The 17,843-nt window shown below is 42.3% G+C and overlaps 1 protein-coding gene across 1 annotated transcript in view; it reads right to left on the reverse strand.

Moving 5' to 3' along the window:
- Window positions 1-354: 354 nt before the first annotated feature.
- Window positions 355-17,843, reverse strand: part of LOC122815889 — a 114,141-nt gene continuing 96,652 nt past the window's right edge. Inside the window, exon 3 of the mRNA XM_044088733.1 lies at window positions 355-497. Within this exon, the coding sequence (XP_043944668.1) occupies window positions 355-497 (143 nt within the window). The remainder of the gene's footprint in view (window positions 498-17,843) is intronic.

Raw genomic sequence — 17,843 nt, forward strand, 5'->3', positions numbered from 1 at the left:
CCTTTTTAAGTCAGTTTAAGTTATGCAAGTTAATTATAAATAATTTTGATGCAAAATTCTGGAACTTTTTAGATAGTGGATTGGTTGACGACAGACAGCAAGGATAAAACTTGTTACGTAAATCAGTTAGTCAAACTTCCAAGTGTATACTAGAAAAGTTTTATGGTCAAATATTTACATAGAATTTTTTTTACTCCCTATAAAATCTAAGTTTAGTAAAATGACTTCTTCGGTCTTTTGGAGATGTAGAAAAGTTATAAAAGCTGATTGTACACACATTTATGAACTGTGAAAATTTAAATATATATTGGGGAGAAATATATATGTTTAAGGGGTTATTGTCTGAATTCTTCTTTAATTGTCAAAAAATCCAAACAGCAGAAATTTTTCTGGAATTTCTTGGCAGTAGCTAGAAAAATTATTACAAAAAAATTGGAAATCAAATTCAGTTTCTATATTCCAATAATTTTTAAATTTAACAGCAGTAGTATGTAAACCTGAAAAAGAAATGATCAGAATAAGATCTATAAATCATGCTAAGACTTTTAATTGTAGGGATAGGCTTGGAAGATTGCTATTGACATATCGTGTTAATTGTATACGATTACCTGAATGATTCAATGTATTCCTAACATTGTATAATAGCATGTTCTGTTACATCTTTTCTGTGCATATATTGTAATAAAATTAATAAAAACTTTTCTTAAAAAAAAATTTTTTAATTTCTCCAAATCGTTTGGGTTCCTAAGGCCATGACAGGAATGGACCCCATTCCTAAGTACGATTAAAGTTCATGAAATTAGTTTTGTTTTAATCTTTGATGTCAGATGGGATGCCCGTACACTGGCCCAGTAATGCCCATGCACTGGCCCAGTAATCAAGGAGACTCAATCCTCACCACTAGCACCAGTGAGGGGCATCCATATTTGGAGGGATAACAAGTGCACACACAGTAAACAATTTCCCTTAAGAGCACAAAGATCAGTCTGGGGCTGGTTTCTTCCTTTCTCTCCAGATCCCCAATAAGACTCAACTGGCACTGCTATAGGGTCCAGATCTCAGCCTAGTGGTAAAGCCAAAACCACCAGCACCCTCTGTCCAACCAGTGCTTCTTATCCCTGCCCAAGTAGCAGACACACGTTTAATTAAGAGTTACATACAATCACACAGACACTCCTGGGGAAAGCTGGAACAGGTTCTCCAGCTATGTCCACTTCTTGCCCAGACTATAAAGTAGAAATCCGTGCCACCAACCACTAATATCAGCCACTCATAACCCTTACCAAAGTGTGACCAATTTTACTGTGCAATATTGTTATCCAAATGTAGTGGATGAACAGCAAGACTTTAGAGTGGCATTGTACAGTATCACCAAATACATGCACGTACTCTCTAAAAGCGTATTTTCTATTTCTAAGAGAGACACTAAAGTCTAAGATCCTACTTACAGAGCAAATGCAGAGTACTGGTGAGGTTGTCAGTTCTGAAGACAAATGCACAACACTTTCTCCTTCGCTGAGATGTCTTAAATTGGTGAAACATCACTGCCGGTACATCATTCTTCTCCATTTCCTGGGCTAACAGAAACTCAGTGTTTTAACATTTATTTGATCTTGCACCTGGCCAGGAAACCACAGCAATAAAAGACATTATACATGTAAAATCTAGCAATTAACTCTGGACTCAAGACAATAGAAGGAATGCCTTCAACCAGACATCACGTCTCCAAGTTTGAGATCAAATAGTCATACAATGCTTGAACTTCAAAAATGTAACCACAGTGCACTCTGCTGGAAGATAGATAAGTCAACATTTAACAGTTTTTCTTTACATTTGTGAAACAGCCTGTGGATTGTATTAATATTTACAAATGACATAGAATTATTTACAAAATTCTATCTAGCTAGGCTGGCAGCCTTCACACATCTCTTCCCCCCAACCAGCGAAGAACAAGCTAATTTTTCAAATGACCCTTGAGAAACGTTGCTCGAAAGGGTTAGGGCTGAATATACCTTACCCCATTCCCGGTCTTGAGAACCCGTCTACGTTGGCATTGCTAACCCCACTGCAGTGCTGCACTGACGTATCATATGCTTGGAACCCTAGACTCCATCTTAGCAACTTGGCATTTTGCTGGCTGGCTTGGTGTAACCATGTTAGGGGATTGTGATTTGTGACTACAGTGAATTTTCTTCACTACAGAAAAGGCTGAAGTTTCTGCAGTGCCCACACTATGACTAGACATTCCTTTTCTACAGCTGCATAGAATTCCTCACTGGATTGAAGTCTATGACTTGAGAAACCACTGGGTGCTCTTCTCCCTCTGAAGAATTCTGGCTAAGTACAGCCCCCACCCCATTGTTCGAAGCACCACCTGCACAACAAATTCTTTGCTCTGGACTGGCTAACACACGGGGTCCTCTCTAAGATTCTTTAAGCTTTGGAATGCCTGCCACATGCTGGGGTCCACACTACCTTATCTGGCCTATTTTTCCTTGTCAGGTCTGTGAGGGGAGCAGCTACGGTACTATAACTGGGGATGAACTTTCTGTAGTGTCCTGCTGACCCTAACAATGCCCTCACCTTCTGTTTGGTATCAGGTGCAGGCCATGCCTGAATGGCTTCCACTTTAGTAGGTTCTGGCCTGATCTTGCCACTTCCCACTCCATGTCCCAGGTGGGAGACCTCTACCATACCCTGCTTGGCTTAATGGTCAACCCTGCCCTTAGTCTGCCCAGCACCTCCCTCACATGCTGACAGACCTTGCAAGGAATGGCTGTAGATGGCAATATCATCTAAGTAATCAAGGACAAACCCTCCTGCAAGAATATGCTCTGCCAGCCTCTGGAAAGTTGCTGGGGAATTTATCATCCCAAAGGGCATCTTTATGAATTCATACAAGCCAAAAGGAGTCACAAAGGCTGACCTCACTCGAGCACTGGGAGTCAAGGGCACCTGCCAGTAACACCTGGTATGATTAATGGTGGTAAGATACTAAGCCCCCACCCAACTGCTCTAGAGACTCAAATGTCCTAGACATGAGGTAAGCATCTGACTGTGCGACTCATTTGCTGTGGTCCACACAGGACCTTGTGCTGCCATCCTTCATTAGCACCAGCACCACTGGGGAGGCCCAGGGACTCCTGGACTCTAAATTACCCCAGTTCCAACATCTCCTGTATCTTATCTCCTCCTTCAGAATCCATTTGTCTCTCTCAGGCATCCTATAAAGGGCTTGCCTAATAGGCCTTTGGGGTCCTGTATCCACCTGGTGCTGCACCAGGTGGGTGCAGCCTGGTTTCCCAACATGTCCCCAAACTCCTGTAACACTGCTTGGAGTTCTCAACCCTGGGTAGGAGATATCTGCTGGGACATTTCTACCTCTTCCACTGAGGTGTCAGTCCAAGCTTCACTGAGGAGATCAGTCACCAGATCTCCCTCAGACTCCTCCTGCAATCCACTGCAAATGCCAAGCACAGGGGCCTCCATATCATGGTAAGATTTCTTCATGTTAGCATTGTACAACTTGCACTCCTGCCTAGCAGTTCCACTATGTAGTTAACATTACTTACCTTTCTTACCACCTTGCAGAGGCCTTCCCAAGCTGCTTGCAGCTAGTTGTGTCTGAAAGGAATGAGAACCATTACCTGTTGATCTACAGTATACTTTCTAGCACAAGCACTCTTGTCATACCAGACCTTTTTCTGTTGTTGGGCTTCTGCCACATTTTCCTGGGCCAAGCCAATGAGTTCCTTGAGCCTTGTCCTGAGGTTTAGGACATATGCTACAACAGATCCCTTGTGAGATTCACACTCATCTCCTACTAAATCTAGTGGTCTTCTCACCCTATGGCCCATACAGCAACTCATAGGGTGAAAAACCTGCGGATCCCTGAGGATCCTCTCTATAAGCAAACAGAGGGGGCAAATATTTGTCCCACTCCCTCTTAAACTGGTCTGCAAATGCCTGCAGCATGGACTTGATTGTAGAGTTTAACCTCTCAACAAGACCATTAGTCTGGGATGGTAGAGAGTGGTCTTCAGGTGCTTCACCCCACAGTATTTGCACAAACAAGCCAGTAGGTCTTGGACATGACATTAGCACTTCTGTCAGTCAATATTTCTTTTGGAAAACTGACCCTTTTGAAAATCTCTACCAGAGCATTTGCCACCTTTTCTGCCTCAATGGAGGACAAAGACACTGCCTCAGGGTATCTTGTAGCATAATCTACTACCACTAGGATATACGTTTTCCTTGTAGAACTTGGGGTACTCAGATGCCCCACAATATCCATAGCTACCCTCTGAAATGTCTCCTCAGTCACAGGCAAAGGCATCAAAGGAGTTTCACCTTGTCTCCTGCCTTGCCTACCTTTTGGCACTGCTCACAGGTCATGCAGTACCATGTTACATCTCTGGAAATTCCAGGCCAATAGAAGTTCTGTAAAATACATCTCTTTGTATGTTTTATGCCCATATGATCTGGTAAGGGAATATCACAGGCTTTGGCTAGAAGCACAAGATGGTAGGCTCTAGGCACTACCAACTGCTGTATCTTCTCACCTTCCAGCCCTCCTTCAAGGGTCCACTCTATATACAGTAACCCTTTGTCCCAGTATACAGATTCCCCCTTCCCTTAATCAGGTGCCTCACTAGCTACCTGCCTCAGGCATTGTAATGTAGGGTCTGAGAGATGAGCCTGTCTCCACTCTCTTTGTAACCCTTCCCAGCTCCCCTTCCATAGGAAGTCTGACATCCTCGGACAGTGGTGACTCACTGTCAGTCTGGTTAGTACTACTACTCACCTCTACCTTTGCAGCCACTCTGTCCAAGGGAACATCAGTACCCACAAGCAGCTGGGGCTCACCTTCAGTCTCACTACTAAAAAGTGTAGCTCCCTCCATGAAGTAACCACCTCACTAGTCCGGGCTGCATGTATGCTGTCTGGCTCTCCCCCAGACTACCAGATCCACATGCTCGTCTCCAAGCCTGACTGCATGTAACTGCACAAACCAATGGTACTGCCTTATCAAAATCATTCCCCATCAGGGCATCTGCAGGAATACCTTCAAACACACCTACTTGTTGGCTTCCTTTCCTACCCTCCCAGTCAAGGTGAACCCTAGCTAAAGGTATTTGTGATGGGGTCCCTCCTAAAGCTTTTACTGGAGTAGACAGCCCAGGAAAGTAGTGCTCCTCTGTAACCATTGCAGGCTTCACAAATGTTATGTCAGAGGTTGTGTCTGTCTTAGCAATGGTCTCTGCCATTCACTACAACATGATATAACCTCTGTTGGTAGTTTGGTACCCTTGTTGTCACAAGACAACCTACTATTAGCATTTTGCACTTCCCCACTTACTGTCTCCCTCACTTTGTTCCCCACCTTGCCTCCATGGACATCTATATGCCACATGGCCCCACTGGTTGCTTTCAAAACATTTAACCTTAGGTCCTGGATGTGTACCCGACTAGTGGCTTCCACTGCTACTGGCAGATTCTGTTGAGGCAGTCTGGGCTGCCCACCATGGGTTCCTTTAGACCCGTGAGCAGTACTGGGGGGGCCTTCCAATGTGCAGGGATGCCCTGCTTGCGAGGTATAGGTCTCCCTTTTTCCCCAATTTATCTGAAGTAGTACATTGTCTATCAGCCAACCAGATCTTCATGTCCTCAGGCAAAGTGCTAAGGGCATGTTCCCTCAACAATAGGTCTGATATCCCTTCAAATTGGTGATCTGACATCCACTCACCCAACTATGAAAACAAGTGCTTAATTCAGCAACATATGTGCTAAGGGCATGTTCCCTCAACAATAGGTCTGATAGCCCTTCAAATTGGTGATCTGACATCCACTCACCCAACTATGAAAACAAGTGCTTAATTCAGCAACATATTCCTACACATTTTCATCTGCCTTGCGTCTATGCTCACAAAACATTTTCCAATAAGTTTCAGGTGTTAAATTCTAACAGACAATTCTTAACAGTATAATCAAAAAATTCATGGTCAGAAAGTTTAGATGACACATTACAGTTTTAACATGGAGTAAGGGGGTCAGGAACTGTACCCAAAGCCTTTGGTCAACATCATACTGTTTACATAAACATATGAATGAAACTATCAAAATTATCCCACTCTGTAAACTGCAGAAGACATTTACAGAACTTTTGTGCTTCGGTGGTCCAATTACTCCCTTCTCCATTACCTCAATGACTCTGACAAAGTGTCAGCATCTCCTTTTCTTGCTGCATCTGCCTCTCGTTCTCCTCAACTTCCAGGCATAACAGTTTCTCATTCTCCTGAGTCTGTAGGCATCTCAGTCTCTCTGCTGCTTCTGTTTCCAAATGCCTGGCATCCAACTCGTCACTTTAGTTCCAGATGGATTTTTAAGTACTCTGCAGAAAGGTTGAGCTGTCCATTCTCTGAGTGTTGTACATCTCCACAGCTAGTCTGATACTTCTCCTGATTGCAGTTTTCTTATGCAGCGGTGACAAAAGCTGCAATAATGTCTGCCTTAGTCAGGTTTCCATGCACCAGTCCCTTAGCCTGGCACATCTCAGCCAACTGGTTCCTTGTCAGCTTGCCATACTCCTCTGCTGACAAGCTGGTTTTCTCTCCGACTAACTAAGCTAACAAAAGAAATACAACAATTGCAATCTGATCTCTGAATATTCACTGCATGGCTGATTTAGAGTAGAAAAACACCTTCAGTGATCACTGTACACAAGCTACAGGAATTCACTATCCATACCACTACAAGCCAATTGCCAACCAATTAATATGTGGTGTGGATATTCCACCACTGACAAACAATTAATATGTTATGCCCATGCACTGGCCCAGTAATCAAGGAGCATCAATCCTCACCACTAGCACCACACAGTGAAGTACAATTTCCCTTAAGAGCACACAGAGATCACAGTCAGTCTAGGGCTGGTTTCTCCCTTACTCTCTAGATCCCAAATAAGACTCCCCACTGGCACAGCTATAGGGTCCAGATCACAGCCTAGTGGTCAAGCTAAAACCTCCAGCACCCTCTGTCCAACCAGTGCTTTGTGTCCCTGGCCAAGTAGCTGACACACAAGAGTTGCATACAAACACACATTCCTGGGGAAGGTTGGCACAGGTTCTCCAGCTATGCCCACTTCTTGCCCAGACTACAAGGTAGAAATCACTGCCACCAACCACTAATATCAGCTACTCATAAGGCCCTTACCAAAGGGTGACCAAGTTTACTGTGCAATATTATCCAAATAGTAAGTGGACCAACAGCAAGGCTTATTGAAGTGGCTTTGTACAGTATCACCAAATACATGCAAGTTATCTCTAAAAGTTTAAATTATCTCTACACAAAACAGCCACAGTTGAAAGGCTTAAACCTATTTAATAATAAAAACAAGACAATCTCCTCAGTTCAACACAGTGCTAGTCAAGAGTTCAGAGATCACAGGAAAATGCTTAAAATAATACTGTAGAATAGTCTGACAAATATAGAAAACAGCTAGACTAAACTTACTATTTTCTATTTCTAAGAGAGACACTACAGTCTAAGATCCTACTTCCATATAGAGGAAAGGCAGAGTACTGGTGAGGTTGTCAGTTCTGAAGACAAATGCACAACACTTTCTCCTTCACTGAGATGTCCTAAAATGAGTCAGCAGTGATGTTTCACCAATTTAAATTACATCATTCTTTTCCATTTCCTGGACTAACAGAAACTCAGTGTTTTAACATTTATTTGATCTTGCACCTGGCCAGGAAACCACATCAATAAAAGACATTATACATATAAAATCTAGCAATTAACTCTGGGCTCAAGACATTAGAAGGAATTCCTTAGACCAGACATCATGTCTCAGAGTTTGGGATCAAACAGTTATACAATGCATAACTTATGAGCTTTCTAAACAGCAGAGTGCACTGTGGTTACATTTTTGAAGTTCAACATTAAACACAGTTTTTCTTTACAGTATTGAAACAGCCTATGGATTACATTAATATTTACAAATGACATGGAATTTACAAAATTCTATCTAGCTAGGCTGGCAGCCTTCACATATCTTCCGCCCCAAAGAACTCAAGCTAGTTTTTCAAGTGACCCTCGAGAAATGTGGGTTAGGTCTATCCAATTATACCTTACCCCATTCCCTGTCTTGAGAGCCCATCTACATTGGTGTTGCTAACCCCACGGCAATGCTGCACTGACATATCATATGCTTGGAACCCTAGGCTCCATCTTAGTAACTTGGCATTTTGCTGGCAGGCTTGGTGCAACTATGTTAGGGGATTGTGATTTGTAACTACAGTGAATTTTCTTCAATACAGATAAGGTGAACATTTCTGCAGTGCCCACACTATGACTAGACATTCCTTTTCTAGAGCTGCATAGCTTCCTTCCCTAGGTTGAAGCCTATGACTGAGATAAACCACTAGGTGCTAGTGGAAATCTGGCCAAGTACAGCCCCCATCCCATGGTTCGAAGCATCCACCTACACAACAAATACTTTGCTTTAATCTGGAATGGCTAACACAGGGGGTCCTCCCAAAGTTTAAGCTTCTGGAATACCTGTTCACATGCTGCGGTCCACAATACCTTACCTGGCCTGTTTTTCCTGGTCAGGTCTGTGAGGGGTGCAGCTATGGTACTATCACTGGGGATGAACTTTCTATAGTACACTACTGTCCCCAATAATGTCTTCAGCTGCTTTTTGGTAATAGGTGCAGGCCATGCCTGAATGGCTTCTACTTCGGTAGGTTCTGGCCTGATCTTACCACTCCCCACTCTTATGTCCCAGGTAGGAGACCTCTGCATTACCCACCTGATATTTGCTCAGCTTAATGGTCAACCCTGTCCTCTGTCTGCCCAGCACCACCCTGACAGGTTGATGGTGCTCTTGCCAGGAATGACTCTAGATGGCAATATCTAGGTATGCAAGGGCAAACCCTCCTGCTCCTGGTATAATATGATCTACCAACCTCTGGAATGTTGAGGCATTTTTTTATCCCAAAGGGATCGTTGTGAACTCATACAAGCCAAAAGGAGTCAAAGACTGACCTCTCCCTAGCACTAGGAGTTAAGGGCACCTGCCACTAACCCCTGGTATAATTCATGGTGTTAAGATACTTAGCCCCACCCAGCATCTGTAGGGCCTCATCTGACCTAGGCATAGGGTAAGCATCCATCTAATTTCCTAGTCCACATAGAACCTGTTGCTGCCATCCTTCTTTGGCACCAGCACCACTGGAGAGGCCCAGGGACTGTTGAGACTCATTGCCCCTAGTTTCAACATCTCCTGTATCTACTCCCTTGGAGTCTATTTGTCTATCTCAGAGACCCTATAAGGGGCCCTGCATCCACCTGGTGCTGCACCAGGTGGGTGCACCCTTGTTTCCCAGTGAACATGTCCCCAAACTCCTGTAACACTGCTCAGATTTCACAAACCTGGGCAGGAGATAGCTGCTGGAACAATGATACCCCTTCCACTGAGGTGTCAGTCCGAGCCTCACAAGATCTCCCCGACTCCTCCTGCAATCTACTGCAAGTACTCAGCCCAAGGGCCTCACTATCATGGTAAGGTTTCATCATGTTAACATGGTACAATTTGTTCTCCTGCCTTCTACCTAGCAGTTCACCATGTAGTTAACATTACTTACCTTTCTTACCACCTTGTAGGGTCCACCTTGTAGGGTCCCTCCCAGGCGGTTTGTAACTAGGTTGTGTCCAACAGGAATGATAACCATTACCTGCTGCCCTATAGCACTCTCTCTCATTCTAGCACTCCTGTCATACCAGACCTTTCTGTTGGGCTTCTGCCAGGTTTTCGTGGGCCAAGAACATAGTTCCTTGAGCCTTGTCCTGAGGTTTAGGACATATGCCACAACCGACTCATTGTGAGATTCACACTTATCCTCCCACTCATCTCATATTAAATCTAGAAGTCATCTCACCCTATGCCCATAAGACAACTCAAAGGGTGAAAAACCTATGGAACCCTGGGGAACCTCTCTGTAAGCAAACAGAAAGGGCAAATATTTTTCCCAATCCCTCTTAAAATGGTCTGCAAATGCCTGCAGCATGGACGTAATTGTAGAGTTTAACCTCTCAACAAGACCATTAGTTTGGGGATGGTAGGGGTGGTCTTCAGGTGCTTCACCCCACAGTACTTCCACAGACAAGCCAGCAGGTCTGACATGAAATTGTCACCACTGTCAGTCAGTATTTCTTTTGGGAAACTGACCCTGCTGGAAATCTCTAACAAAGCATTTGCCACATGTTCTGCCTCAATGGAGGACAAAGCCACTGCCTCAGGGTATCCTGTAGCATAATCTACCACCACTAGGATATACTTTTTCCATGTGGAACTTTGGGTATTCAGAGGTCCCACAATATCCATAACTATCCTTTGAAATGGCTCCTCAATCACCAAATACATCAAAAGAGCTTTCAGCTGGTCTCCTGCCTTGCCTACCTTTTGGCACTGCTCACAGGTCCTGTAGTACATTGTTACATCTCTAGAAATTCCAGGACAATAGACATTCTGCATAATGTCTCTTTGTACAATTTATGCTCATATGACCTGCTAAGAGAATATCATGGGCTATGGCAACACTAGACTGTAGGTTCTAGGCACTACCAACTGCTGTATTCTCTCACAGTGTTACCCCTCTCAGGGGTCCACTCTCTATACAGTAACCCTTTGTCAAAGTATGCAGATTCCCCTTCCCATGAAAAATCAGGTGCCTCATTAGCTACCTGCCTCAGGCATTGTAATGTAGGGTCCGAGAGCTGAGCCTGTCTGAACTCTCTTTGTAACCCTTCCCAGCTCCCCTTCCACAGGAAGTCTGGCATCCTCCGACAGTGGTGCCTGATTGTCAGTCTGGGTGCTACTACTCACCTCTACCTTTACAGTCACTGTCCAAGGGAAAATCAGTACCCACAAGCAGCTTGGGCTCACCTTCAGTCTCACTGCTACAGTGCAACTCCCTCCCTGAAGTAACCACCTCACCAGTCCTGAGTAACCACCTCACCAGTCCTGGCTGCAAGTATGGAGTCTGTCTGGCTCTCCCCCAGGCTACCAGATCCAAATGCTTGTCTCCAAGCTGACTGAGTGTAACTGCACAAACATGTTACTGCTTTATCAAAATCATTCCCCTATCAGTATATCAACAGGGATATCCTCAAACACACCTACTTGCTGGCTTCTTTTTCCGCCCTCTCAGTCAAGGTGAACACTAGCCAAAAGTATTTGGAATGGGGTCCCTCCTAATGCTCTGACTGGATTACACTATCCAGGCAAGTAGAGCTCCTCTCCAACCATTGCAGGCTTAGCAATGGTCTCTTTGCCATTCACTACAATAGGATATAACCACTGGTGTTAGTTTGGTACCCTTGTTGTCTTGAGATAACCTACTATTGGCATTTTGTCCTTTCCACTTACTGGTTCCACCTTTTGTTCCCCACCTTGCCTCCATGGACATCTATATGCCACATGGCCCCACTGGTTGCATTCAAAACATTTAACCCTAGGTCCTGGACATGTACCTGGACTAGTGGCTTCCATTGATACTGGCAGAATCTGTAGGGGCTGTCTGGGCTGCACACCATGGGTTCCTTTAGACTATGAGCTGAAATGGGGGTCCCTTTACTGTGCAGGCATGGCCTGCTTATATGTCTCCCTTCTTCCCAAATTCATCTGAAGTAGCACATTAGCTCAGCAACATATTCACACATTTTCATCTGCCTTGCGTTTATGCTCACAAAACTTTTTCCTATAAGTTTCAGGTGTTAGCTTAAAAAAAATCTGAGAATACTTAAAATGCAGAATAATCAAAATATTTACAATCAAAGTTTAGATAACACAGTTACAGCTTTACTATGGAGTAAGGGGGTCAGGAACCACATCCAGAGCCTTTGGTCAACATCATACTGTTTACATACGCTCTGAAAACGTATGCAACTATCAAAATCATCCCCCTTTGTAAACTGTGGATGAAATTTACTGACCTTTTATGCTTCTGAGGTACAGTTACTCCTTTCCCCATTACCTCTGACTTGGGTAAAGAGTCAGCATCTCCTTTTCTTGCTGCCTCTGCCGCTCATTCTCCTCAGCTTCCAGGCATAGCAATTTTTCATTCTACTCAGCCTGTAGACATCTCAGTCTCTCTGCTGCTTCTGTTTCCAAATGCTTGGCCTCCCAACTCAAGCCTCTTTAGCTCCAGATGGATTTTTAAGTCCTCTGCAGAAAGGTTGAGCTGTCAATTTTCTGAGTGTTGTACATCTCCATGGCCAGTCTGATCATCCTCCAGATTTCTGTTTTCTGATGCAGCTGTGACCAAAGCTGTAATCATGTATGCCTTAGTCAGCTATCCATGCACCAGTCCCTTAGCCTAGCACATCTCAGCCAACTGACTCCTTGTCAGCTTGACATACTCCTCTGCTGACATGCTTGCCTGATCTCCCTAACTAAGCTAACAAAATAAATTTTGATCTGAACTCGGAATATTCAATGCATGACTGATTAGTACAAAAACACCTACAGTGGTCACTGTACACAAGCTACAGGAAATCACTAGCCACACTATTACAAGCCATTTGCCAACCAATTAATATGTGGTGTTGATATCCCACCTCTGCCAACCAATTAATATGTGATGCCCATGCACTGGCCCAGTAATCAAGAAGCCTCAATCCTCACCACTAGCACCAGTGAGGGGCATCCACATTGAGAGGAACAACAAGTACACACACAGTAAAGTACAATTTCCCTTAAGAGCACACAGTCTGGGGCTAACTCCAGCTCCCCAATAAGACTCCCCACTGGCACAGCTCTAGGGTCCAGATCTCAGCCTAGTGGCCAAGCTAAAACATCCAGCACCCTCTGTCCAACCAGTGTTTTGTGTTCCTGCCCAAGTAGCTGACACACACACACACACTTTGAGATAAGAGATGCATACAAACACACAGACACTCCTGGAGGAGGCTGGCACAAGTTCTCCAGCTATGTCCATCTCTTGCCAAGACTATAAGGTAGAAATTACTGCTACCTAATATCTACTTATAATGTCCTTAAAGGATGACCAATTTTACTGTGCAATATTATTATCCAAATATTAAGTGAACGAACAGCAAGGCTTATTGGAGTGGCTTTGTACAGTATCACCAAATACATGCAAGTACCCTCTTATCTCTGCAGGGTCTATATTATATCATCGAATGCTTAAAAAAGCAAACACTGATTGATCAACCTAATAACCTAAGCGAAAGATTACAATCTCGAACTGTCAGATCAGCGATTTTTTTCCCGGGGGGGGGGGGGGGAATCGCTGATCCAAAATATACACACAACACAAGCATACCAAACAGAAATCCACACACATTAAACTATGCACACACCACTAACAACCCACTTACCTTAACCCAAACCCTAACCGGAAGGTCCATCACTATCGCACACTCCTCACCCACTCCCTAACCCTAACTCACTTAAATCCGCCCCAACCCTCATGTCCACTCAATCGCACACACACCTAACCCAAGCCCTAACTCACCTAAATCACCCTAACACTCACATCCACACAATCACACACTTACCCGAATCTGACCAGTAACTTTCCACCATAACACTGAAAATACCAAAGCAACAGAAACTGACAACCGAATTCTTTCCCTAGGAAAAAATTTTGTTTCTGCTGCTTCGATATTTTGCAGTTTCGCAAAAATAAGTTCGATCAATCAGCATTCGCTTTAAGCATTCGAGGATATAATATAGACCCTCTCTGCACAAGACAGCCACAGTTGAGAAGTTTACAAATATTTAATAGTAAAAAAATAAAAACACAAGACAATCTCCTCAATTCAACACAGTGCTAGTCAACAGTTAGAGATCACAGGAAAATGGTTAAAACACTGTATAATAGTTTGACATACATACAGAAAATAGCTGCACTAAACTTACTATTTTCTGTCTATTTCTAAGAGAGAGACACTGAAGTCTAAGATCCTACTTCCACACAGAGCAAAGGCAGAGTAGTGATGAGGTTGTCAGTGCTGAAGACAAATGCACAACGCTTTCTCCTTCTCTCCGAGATGCCTTAAATTGGCAATACATCACTGATAGATTACATCATTCTTCTCTGGCTCCCAGGCTAACAGAAACTCAATGTTTTAACATTTGATCTTGCACCTGGCCAGGAATCCACAGAAGTAAGACAGATGTAAAATCTAGCAATTGACTCCGGTTTCAAGACAATAGAAGAATTCCTTAGACCAGGCATCACATCTCAGAGATCACTCATACAATGTTTGACTTATCAGCTTTCTTCCAGCATAGTGCACTGTGGTTACATTTTTGAAGTTCAACATTTAACACAGTTTTTCTTCACAGTTGTGAAACATCCTGTGGATTATATTATTTACAAATGAGACAGAAATTACAAAGTCTATCTAACTAGGCTGGCAGCCTTCACATATCTTCGCATCAAAGGTGCTCTTCATAGCACCTGCAATGTGCCCAATGATGATTCCTTCTGCAATTCGTATGGAGTTGCATGTATTTACATGTATGGTTACCATATCTAAATATGACTGTAGATTCTTTTTTAGAAGACCTGTTGCTCCTACTACTATTGGACATATCTGGGTATCTTTCTTCCACATTGCTCTTGTTTCTACCTGCAAATCCTGATATTTTATGATTTTGTGCCTCTCTGAATGTAAGACACTGTAGCCACTGGGTGTGGCGATTTCATTGATCAGTGCTACTTGGACCACTATATCTTGTTTTCTAGCAATTATCTTTTGAACTGCTGGTAATGGATGATCCTATGTGATGTAGACCATCATTTTCTTATGATGCTTTGTGGCTCATATTTCCAGTGTTTTTAAGCCACTTCAATACCATAATGTTTGTACAATCCCCAGTGCAACAGTCTTGCCACATAATTATCCTTTTCAGGATACAGTCCTTCTGCTATTAGTATGTTGCAACCAGCAATTAGGTGTGCAACGGTTTCCAATTCTGATTTACAAACACCTACATTTGTCAGTTTCTCCACATGTTCAATGGACTTTTTAAACTAACATGTATGTAAGCCCATTATCTTGGGCCACCAATATTAACCTTTCATCTTTTGGTTTAAAATCGCCCCTCCTTGACCATTTCTGCATTCATTCCTGAATATGAGGTTCTTGCAGAAGTACTTGCAACTACATTTATGCATTTTCCACATTTCTTGCCTTCTCATCTGGTCCTTCACATTATATTCTTTGTTTTGTGGCACACTCAGTTGCTGACTGATTTTTATGTACTTGTGGTTTGATTTCCATTCCTGCTCGACGCGGATATACTTCTGCTACCCTAAGCAGGGAAGTCATCTTTGATGTATTCTCCTCATGTTAAAACTTTCACTATGTTTGGGTCCTGTGCGCTCAGCAGATGTGTGGAGTCCCACAATTGCAAATCTATACATGTAAATCAATTTCAAGGAGGCCCATCCCTCCTCCAGACAGGGGAATATATAATTTTGGTATACACTGATTTTTATAAATGATTTGGTGAGCATGAATCATCCTTGTTTTCCTTTCTAATCTAATGTTTAGGTGCCAGTCAATCACTCCCAAACTAAGTTAGGACAGGAAGAGCAAATTGGTTTATGGCTTGGAGTTTGTTCCTAGATGTCAAGGCTGGAAGGCTGTTTTCAGGATTTATTTAAGTCTTATAAAATATTCCTTACCAAGTATTATTCACATTTGTTCAAGTTTTATTGCTGATCCTTTATCAATTCCAAAGGATTTATACACTCCCTCTTGCTCTAGTTCTTTTATAAACATTCTTGTCCCAAATTGATGTTTTCTTGGTGCTCCAGTTTTCCTACTTTACAGGTTGCTTTTTCACATTTAATCAAGACCAAATGACATTCTTACATCATCTGAAAATGTTTTGACAACTTGCACTTGTACTTTCAGTCCCTTGTCTGATGAGCTATACAGTTTTCAATCATCATCTTTACACCTTGTTATTTTTAGGAGCCAAATTATAGCCATGGCCTAAGCTCTTAAGTAGACAGCATAATTGGTTAATAGCAAGGCAGAATTGCAGTGGTGACTGAGTCACCCTGGAATATTCCTCTTTGGATTTTTATCCCTTGAATAATAATTTGTCTTTTATCATGGCTTAATTGAAAAGTGGTCCGCCCTTGTTTCATGGTCACTGTACTGTAGTTGATGTGCATGATGTATCTTATATGTTTTTAAGTACTCTTATCCATGAATGTGGAATACTATCAAATGCTTTTTTTGTAGACAATCCATGCCATACTTAAATTCTTCCCCTTTATATAGTTCTCCACTATGACTTCATTTAATAACAAATGATCCTTTTGTTCTACTGCCATGATTCAGTTTTCTTCTAAATGACTCTGTCAGCATCATTTTCAGTGTATAGTTTATGTCGTCAGAAGGCAAGTTATAGGTCTATAATTTTAGGGTAGCTTGTAGGTTCACTCAAGTAGGAGCATTGTTTTTTCTGTTGTTAACCAGGTCGGTGTCTGTTCAGGGTGCGCATATAAATAGTTCTTACTCATGGCTAAATCTTCATGCAAAGATGTTAATACTTTTAACGAGAAATTAATTAGGTACTGCATCTGGGTCTGTCATTTTCCAATTCAAAGCTTTTCTTAACTTTGCTTGAATCTTTATGGCTGTTACTTCATCCCATTCACATCCTGCACTGTTAAACTTCTTATACTTTCTTTTACTTGTTCTATCCATTTAGCATCTTTGTTATGTTCCACATTGTTAAATAAAATTAAGAATTCAATACACAGGAGGTTCAGATTCTAAAGTTTACTAGTGTACACCAGGAGGCAAAAAAATGTACAATTACAGAATTTTGTCTGACATGAAACAGGAAGCACACAATTTTATATAGGTTTAACATTTAATACACGACTTTGTTCTCTATTACACTTTCTCACACAGCTGCGTGCTATCTTAGTAACACATATACAAGGCCAAATCATTCCAACAGGAAAGAGCAGAAGATTTCATTATTTCACACTTAATTTCCTGACCCAGCAGATAATCACTTCTGAAAAGCATAAACATTAAAACTTGCTAAGCTAGCATTCTGCCAGGGTCAGAGATCAGCTTTGCTTCAAGCCACACTGTAGTTTCAAAACTACTTACATTTACACATGAATTAATCTGTACTGCTATAGGATTAATAGAATAAAATGCCATATATACTACTTTGCTTTTAACTAGCATTTCTCATATACTTAAATACACATTTTTCTAACATTTTCCCCCCTATTAATACTTTTTATTCTATTTTGAAGTATGCATAGTGTCATTTCATCTCCTAGCCTTTTCTACTTTGGATTTTCAGCTAGGGGAGTCATTCAATCTATACTTCAGAAAAAGCATCATCTGAGATCAATCTTTCAATCTCAATATCTTGGTAAAACTAACAGATACATCAATAAAATCTTTGATTAATCTTTTCATGCAGGGAATGCCACAACAAACACATGCTCCTATTAGGAATATACCCTCACAAATGGCAATTGGAATATTCATTAGGATGGAACCCCCCAAATAGATTCTGGAAAAAGTCTGTCAGTGGGTTTGGGCCTGGTTCAGTCATGGCTGATACTTGCCGAATTACCTCTAGGTGGTTATTAATCTCATGACGATTGTCAGGAATCTAAGCACAGCATTCTTCTTTGATAAGAATGCACGTACCACCACTCGCCACTAGGGTGAAGTCAAGAGCCATCAGATTTTGTAGCACAACAGTTCATTGCATTCAGTTCATCAGTCACCAGTTCTAGGGTGGAAAAAGTTGC

This window comes from Protopterus annectens, chromosome 1.part1 (assembly GCF_019279795.1).
Source record: "Protopterus annectens isolate FY-2018-M chromosome 1.part1, PAN1.0, whole genome shotgun sequence".
Lineage (NCBI taxonomy): Eukaryota > Metazoa > Chordata > Ceratodontiformes > Protopteridae > Protopterus > Protopterus annectens.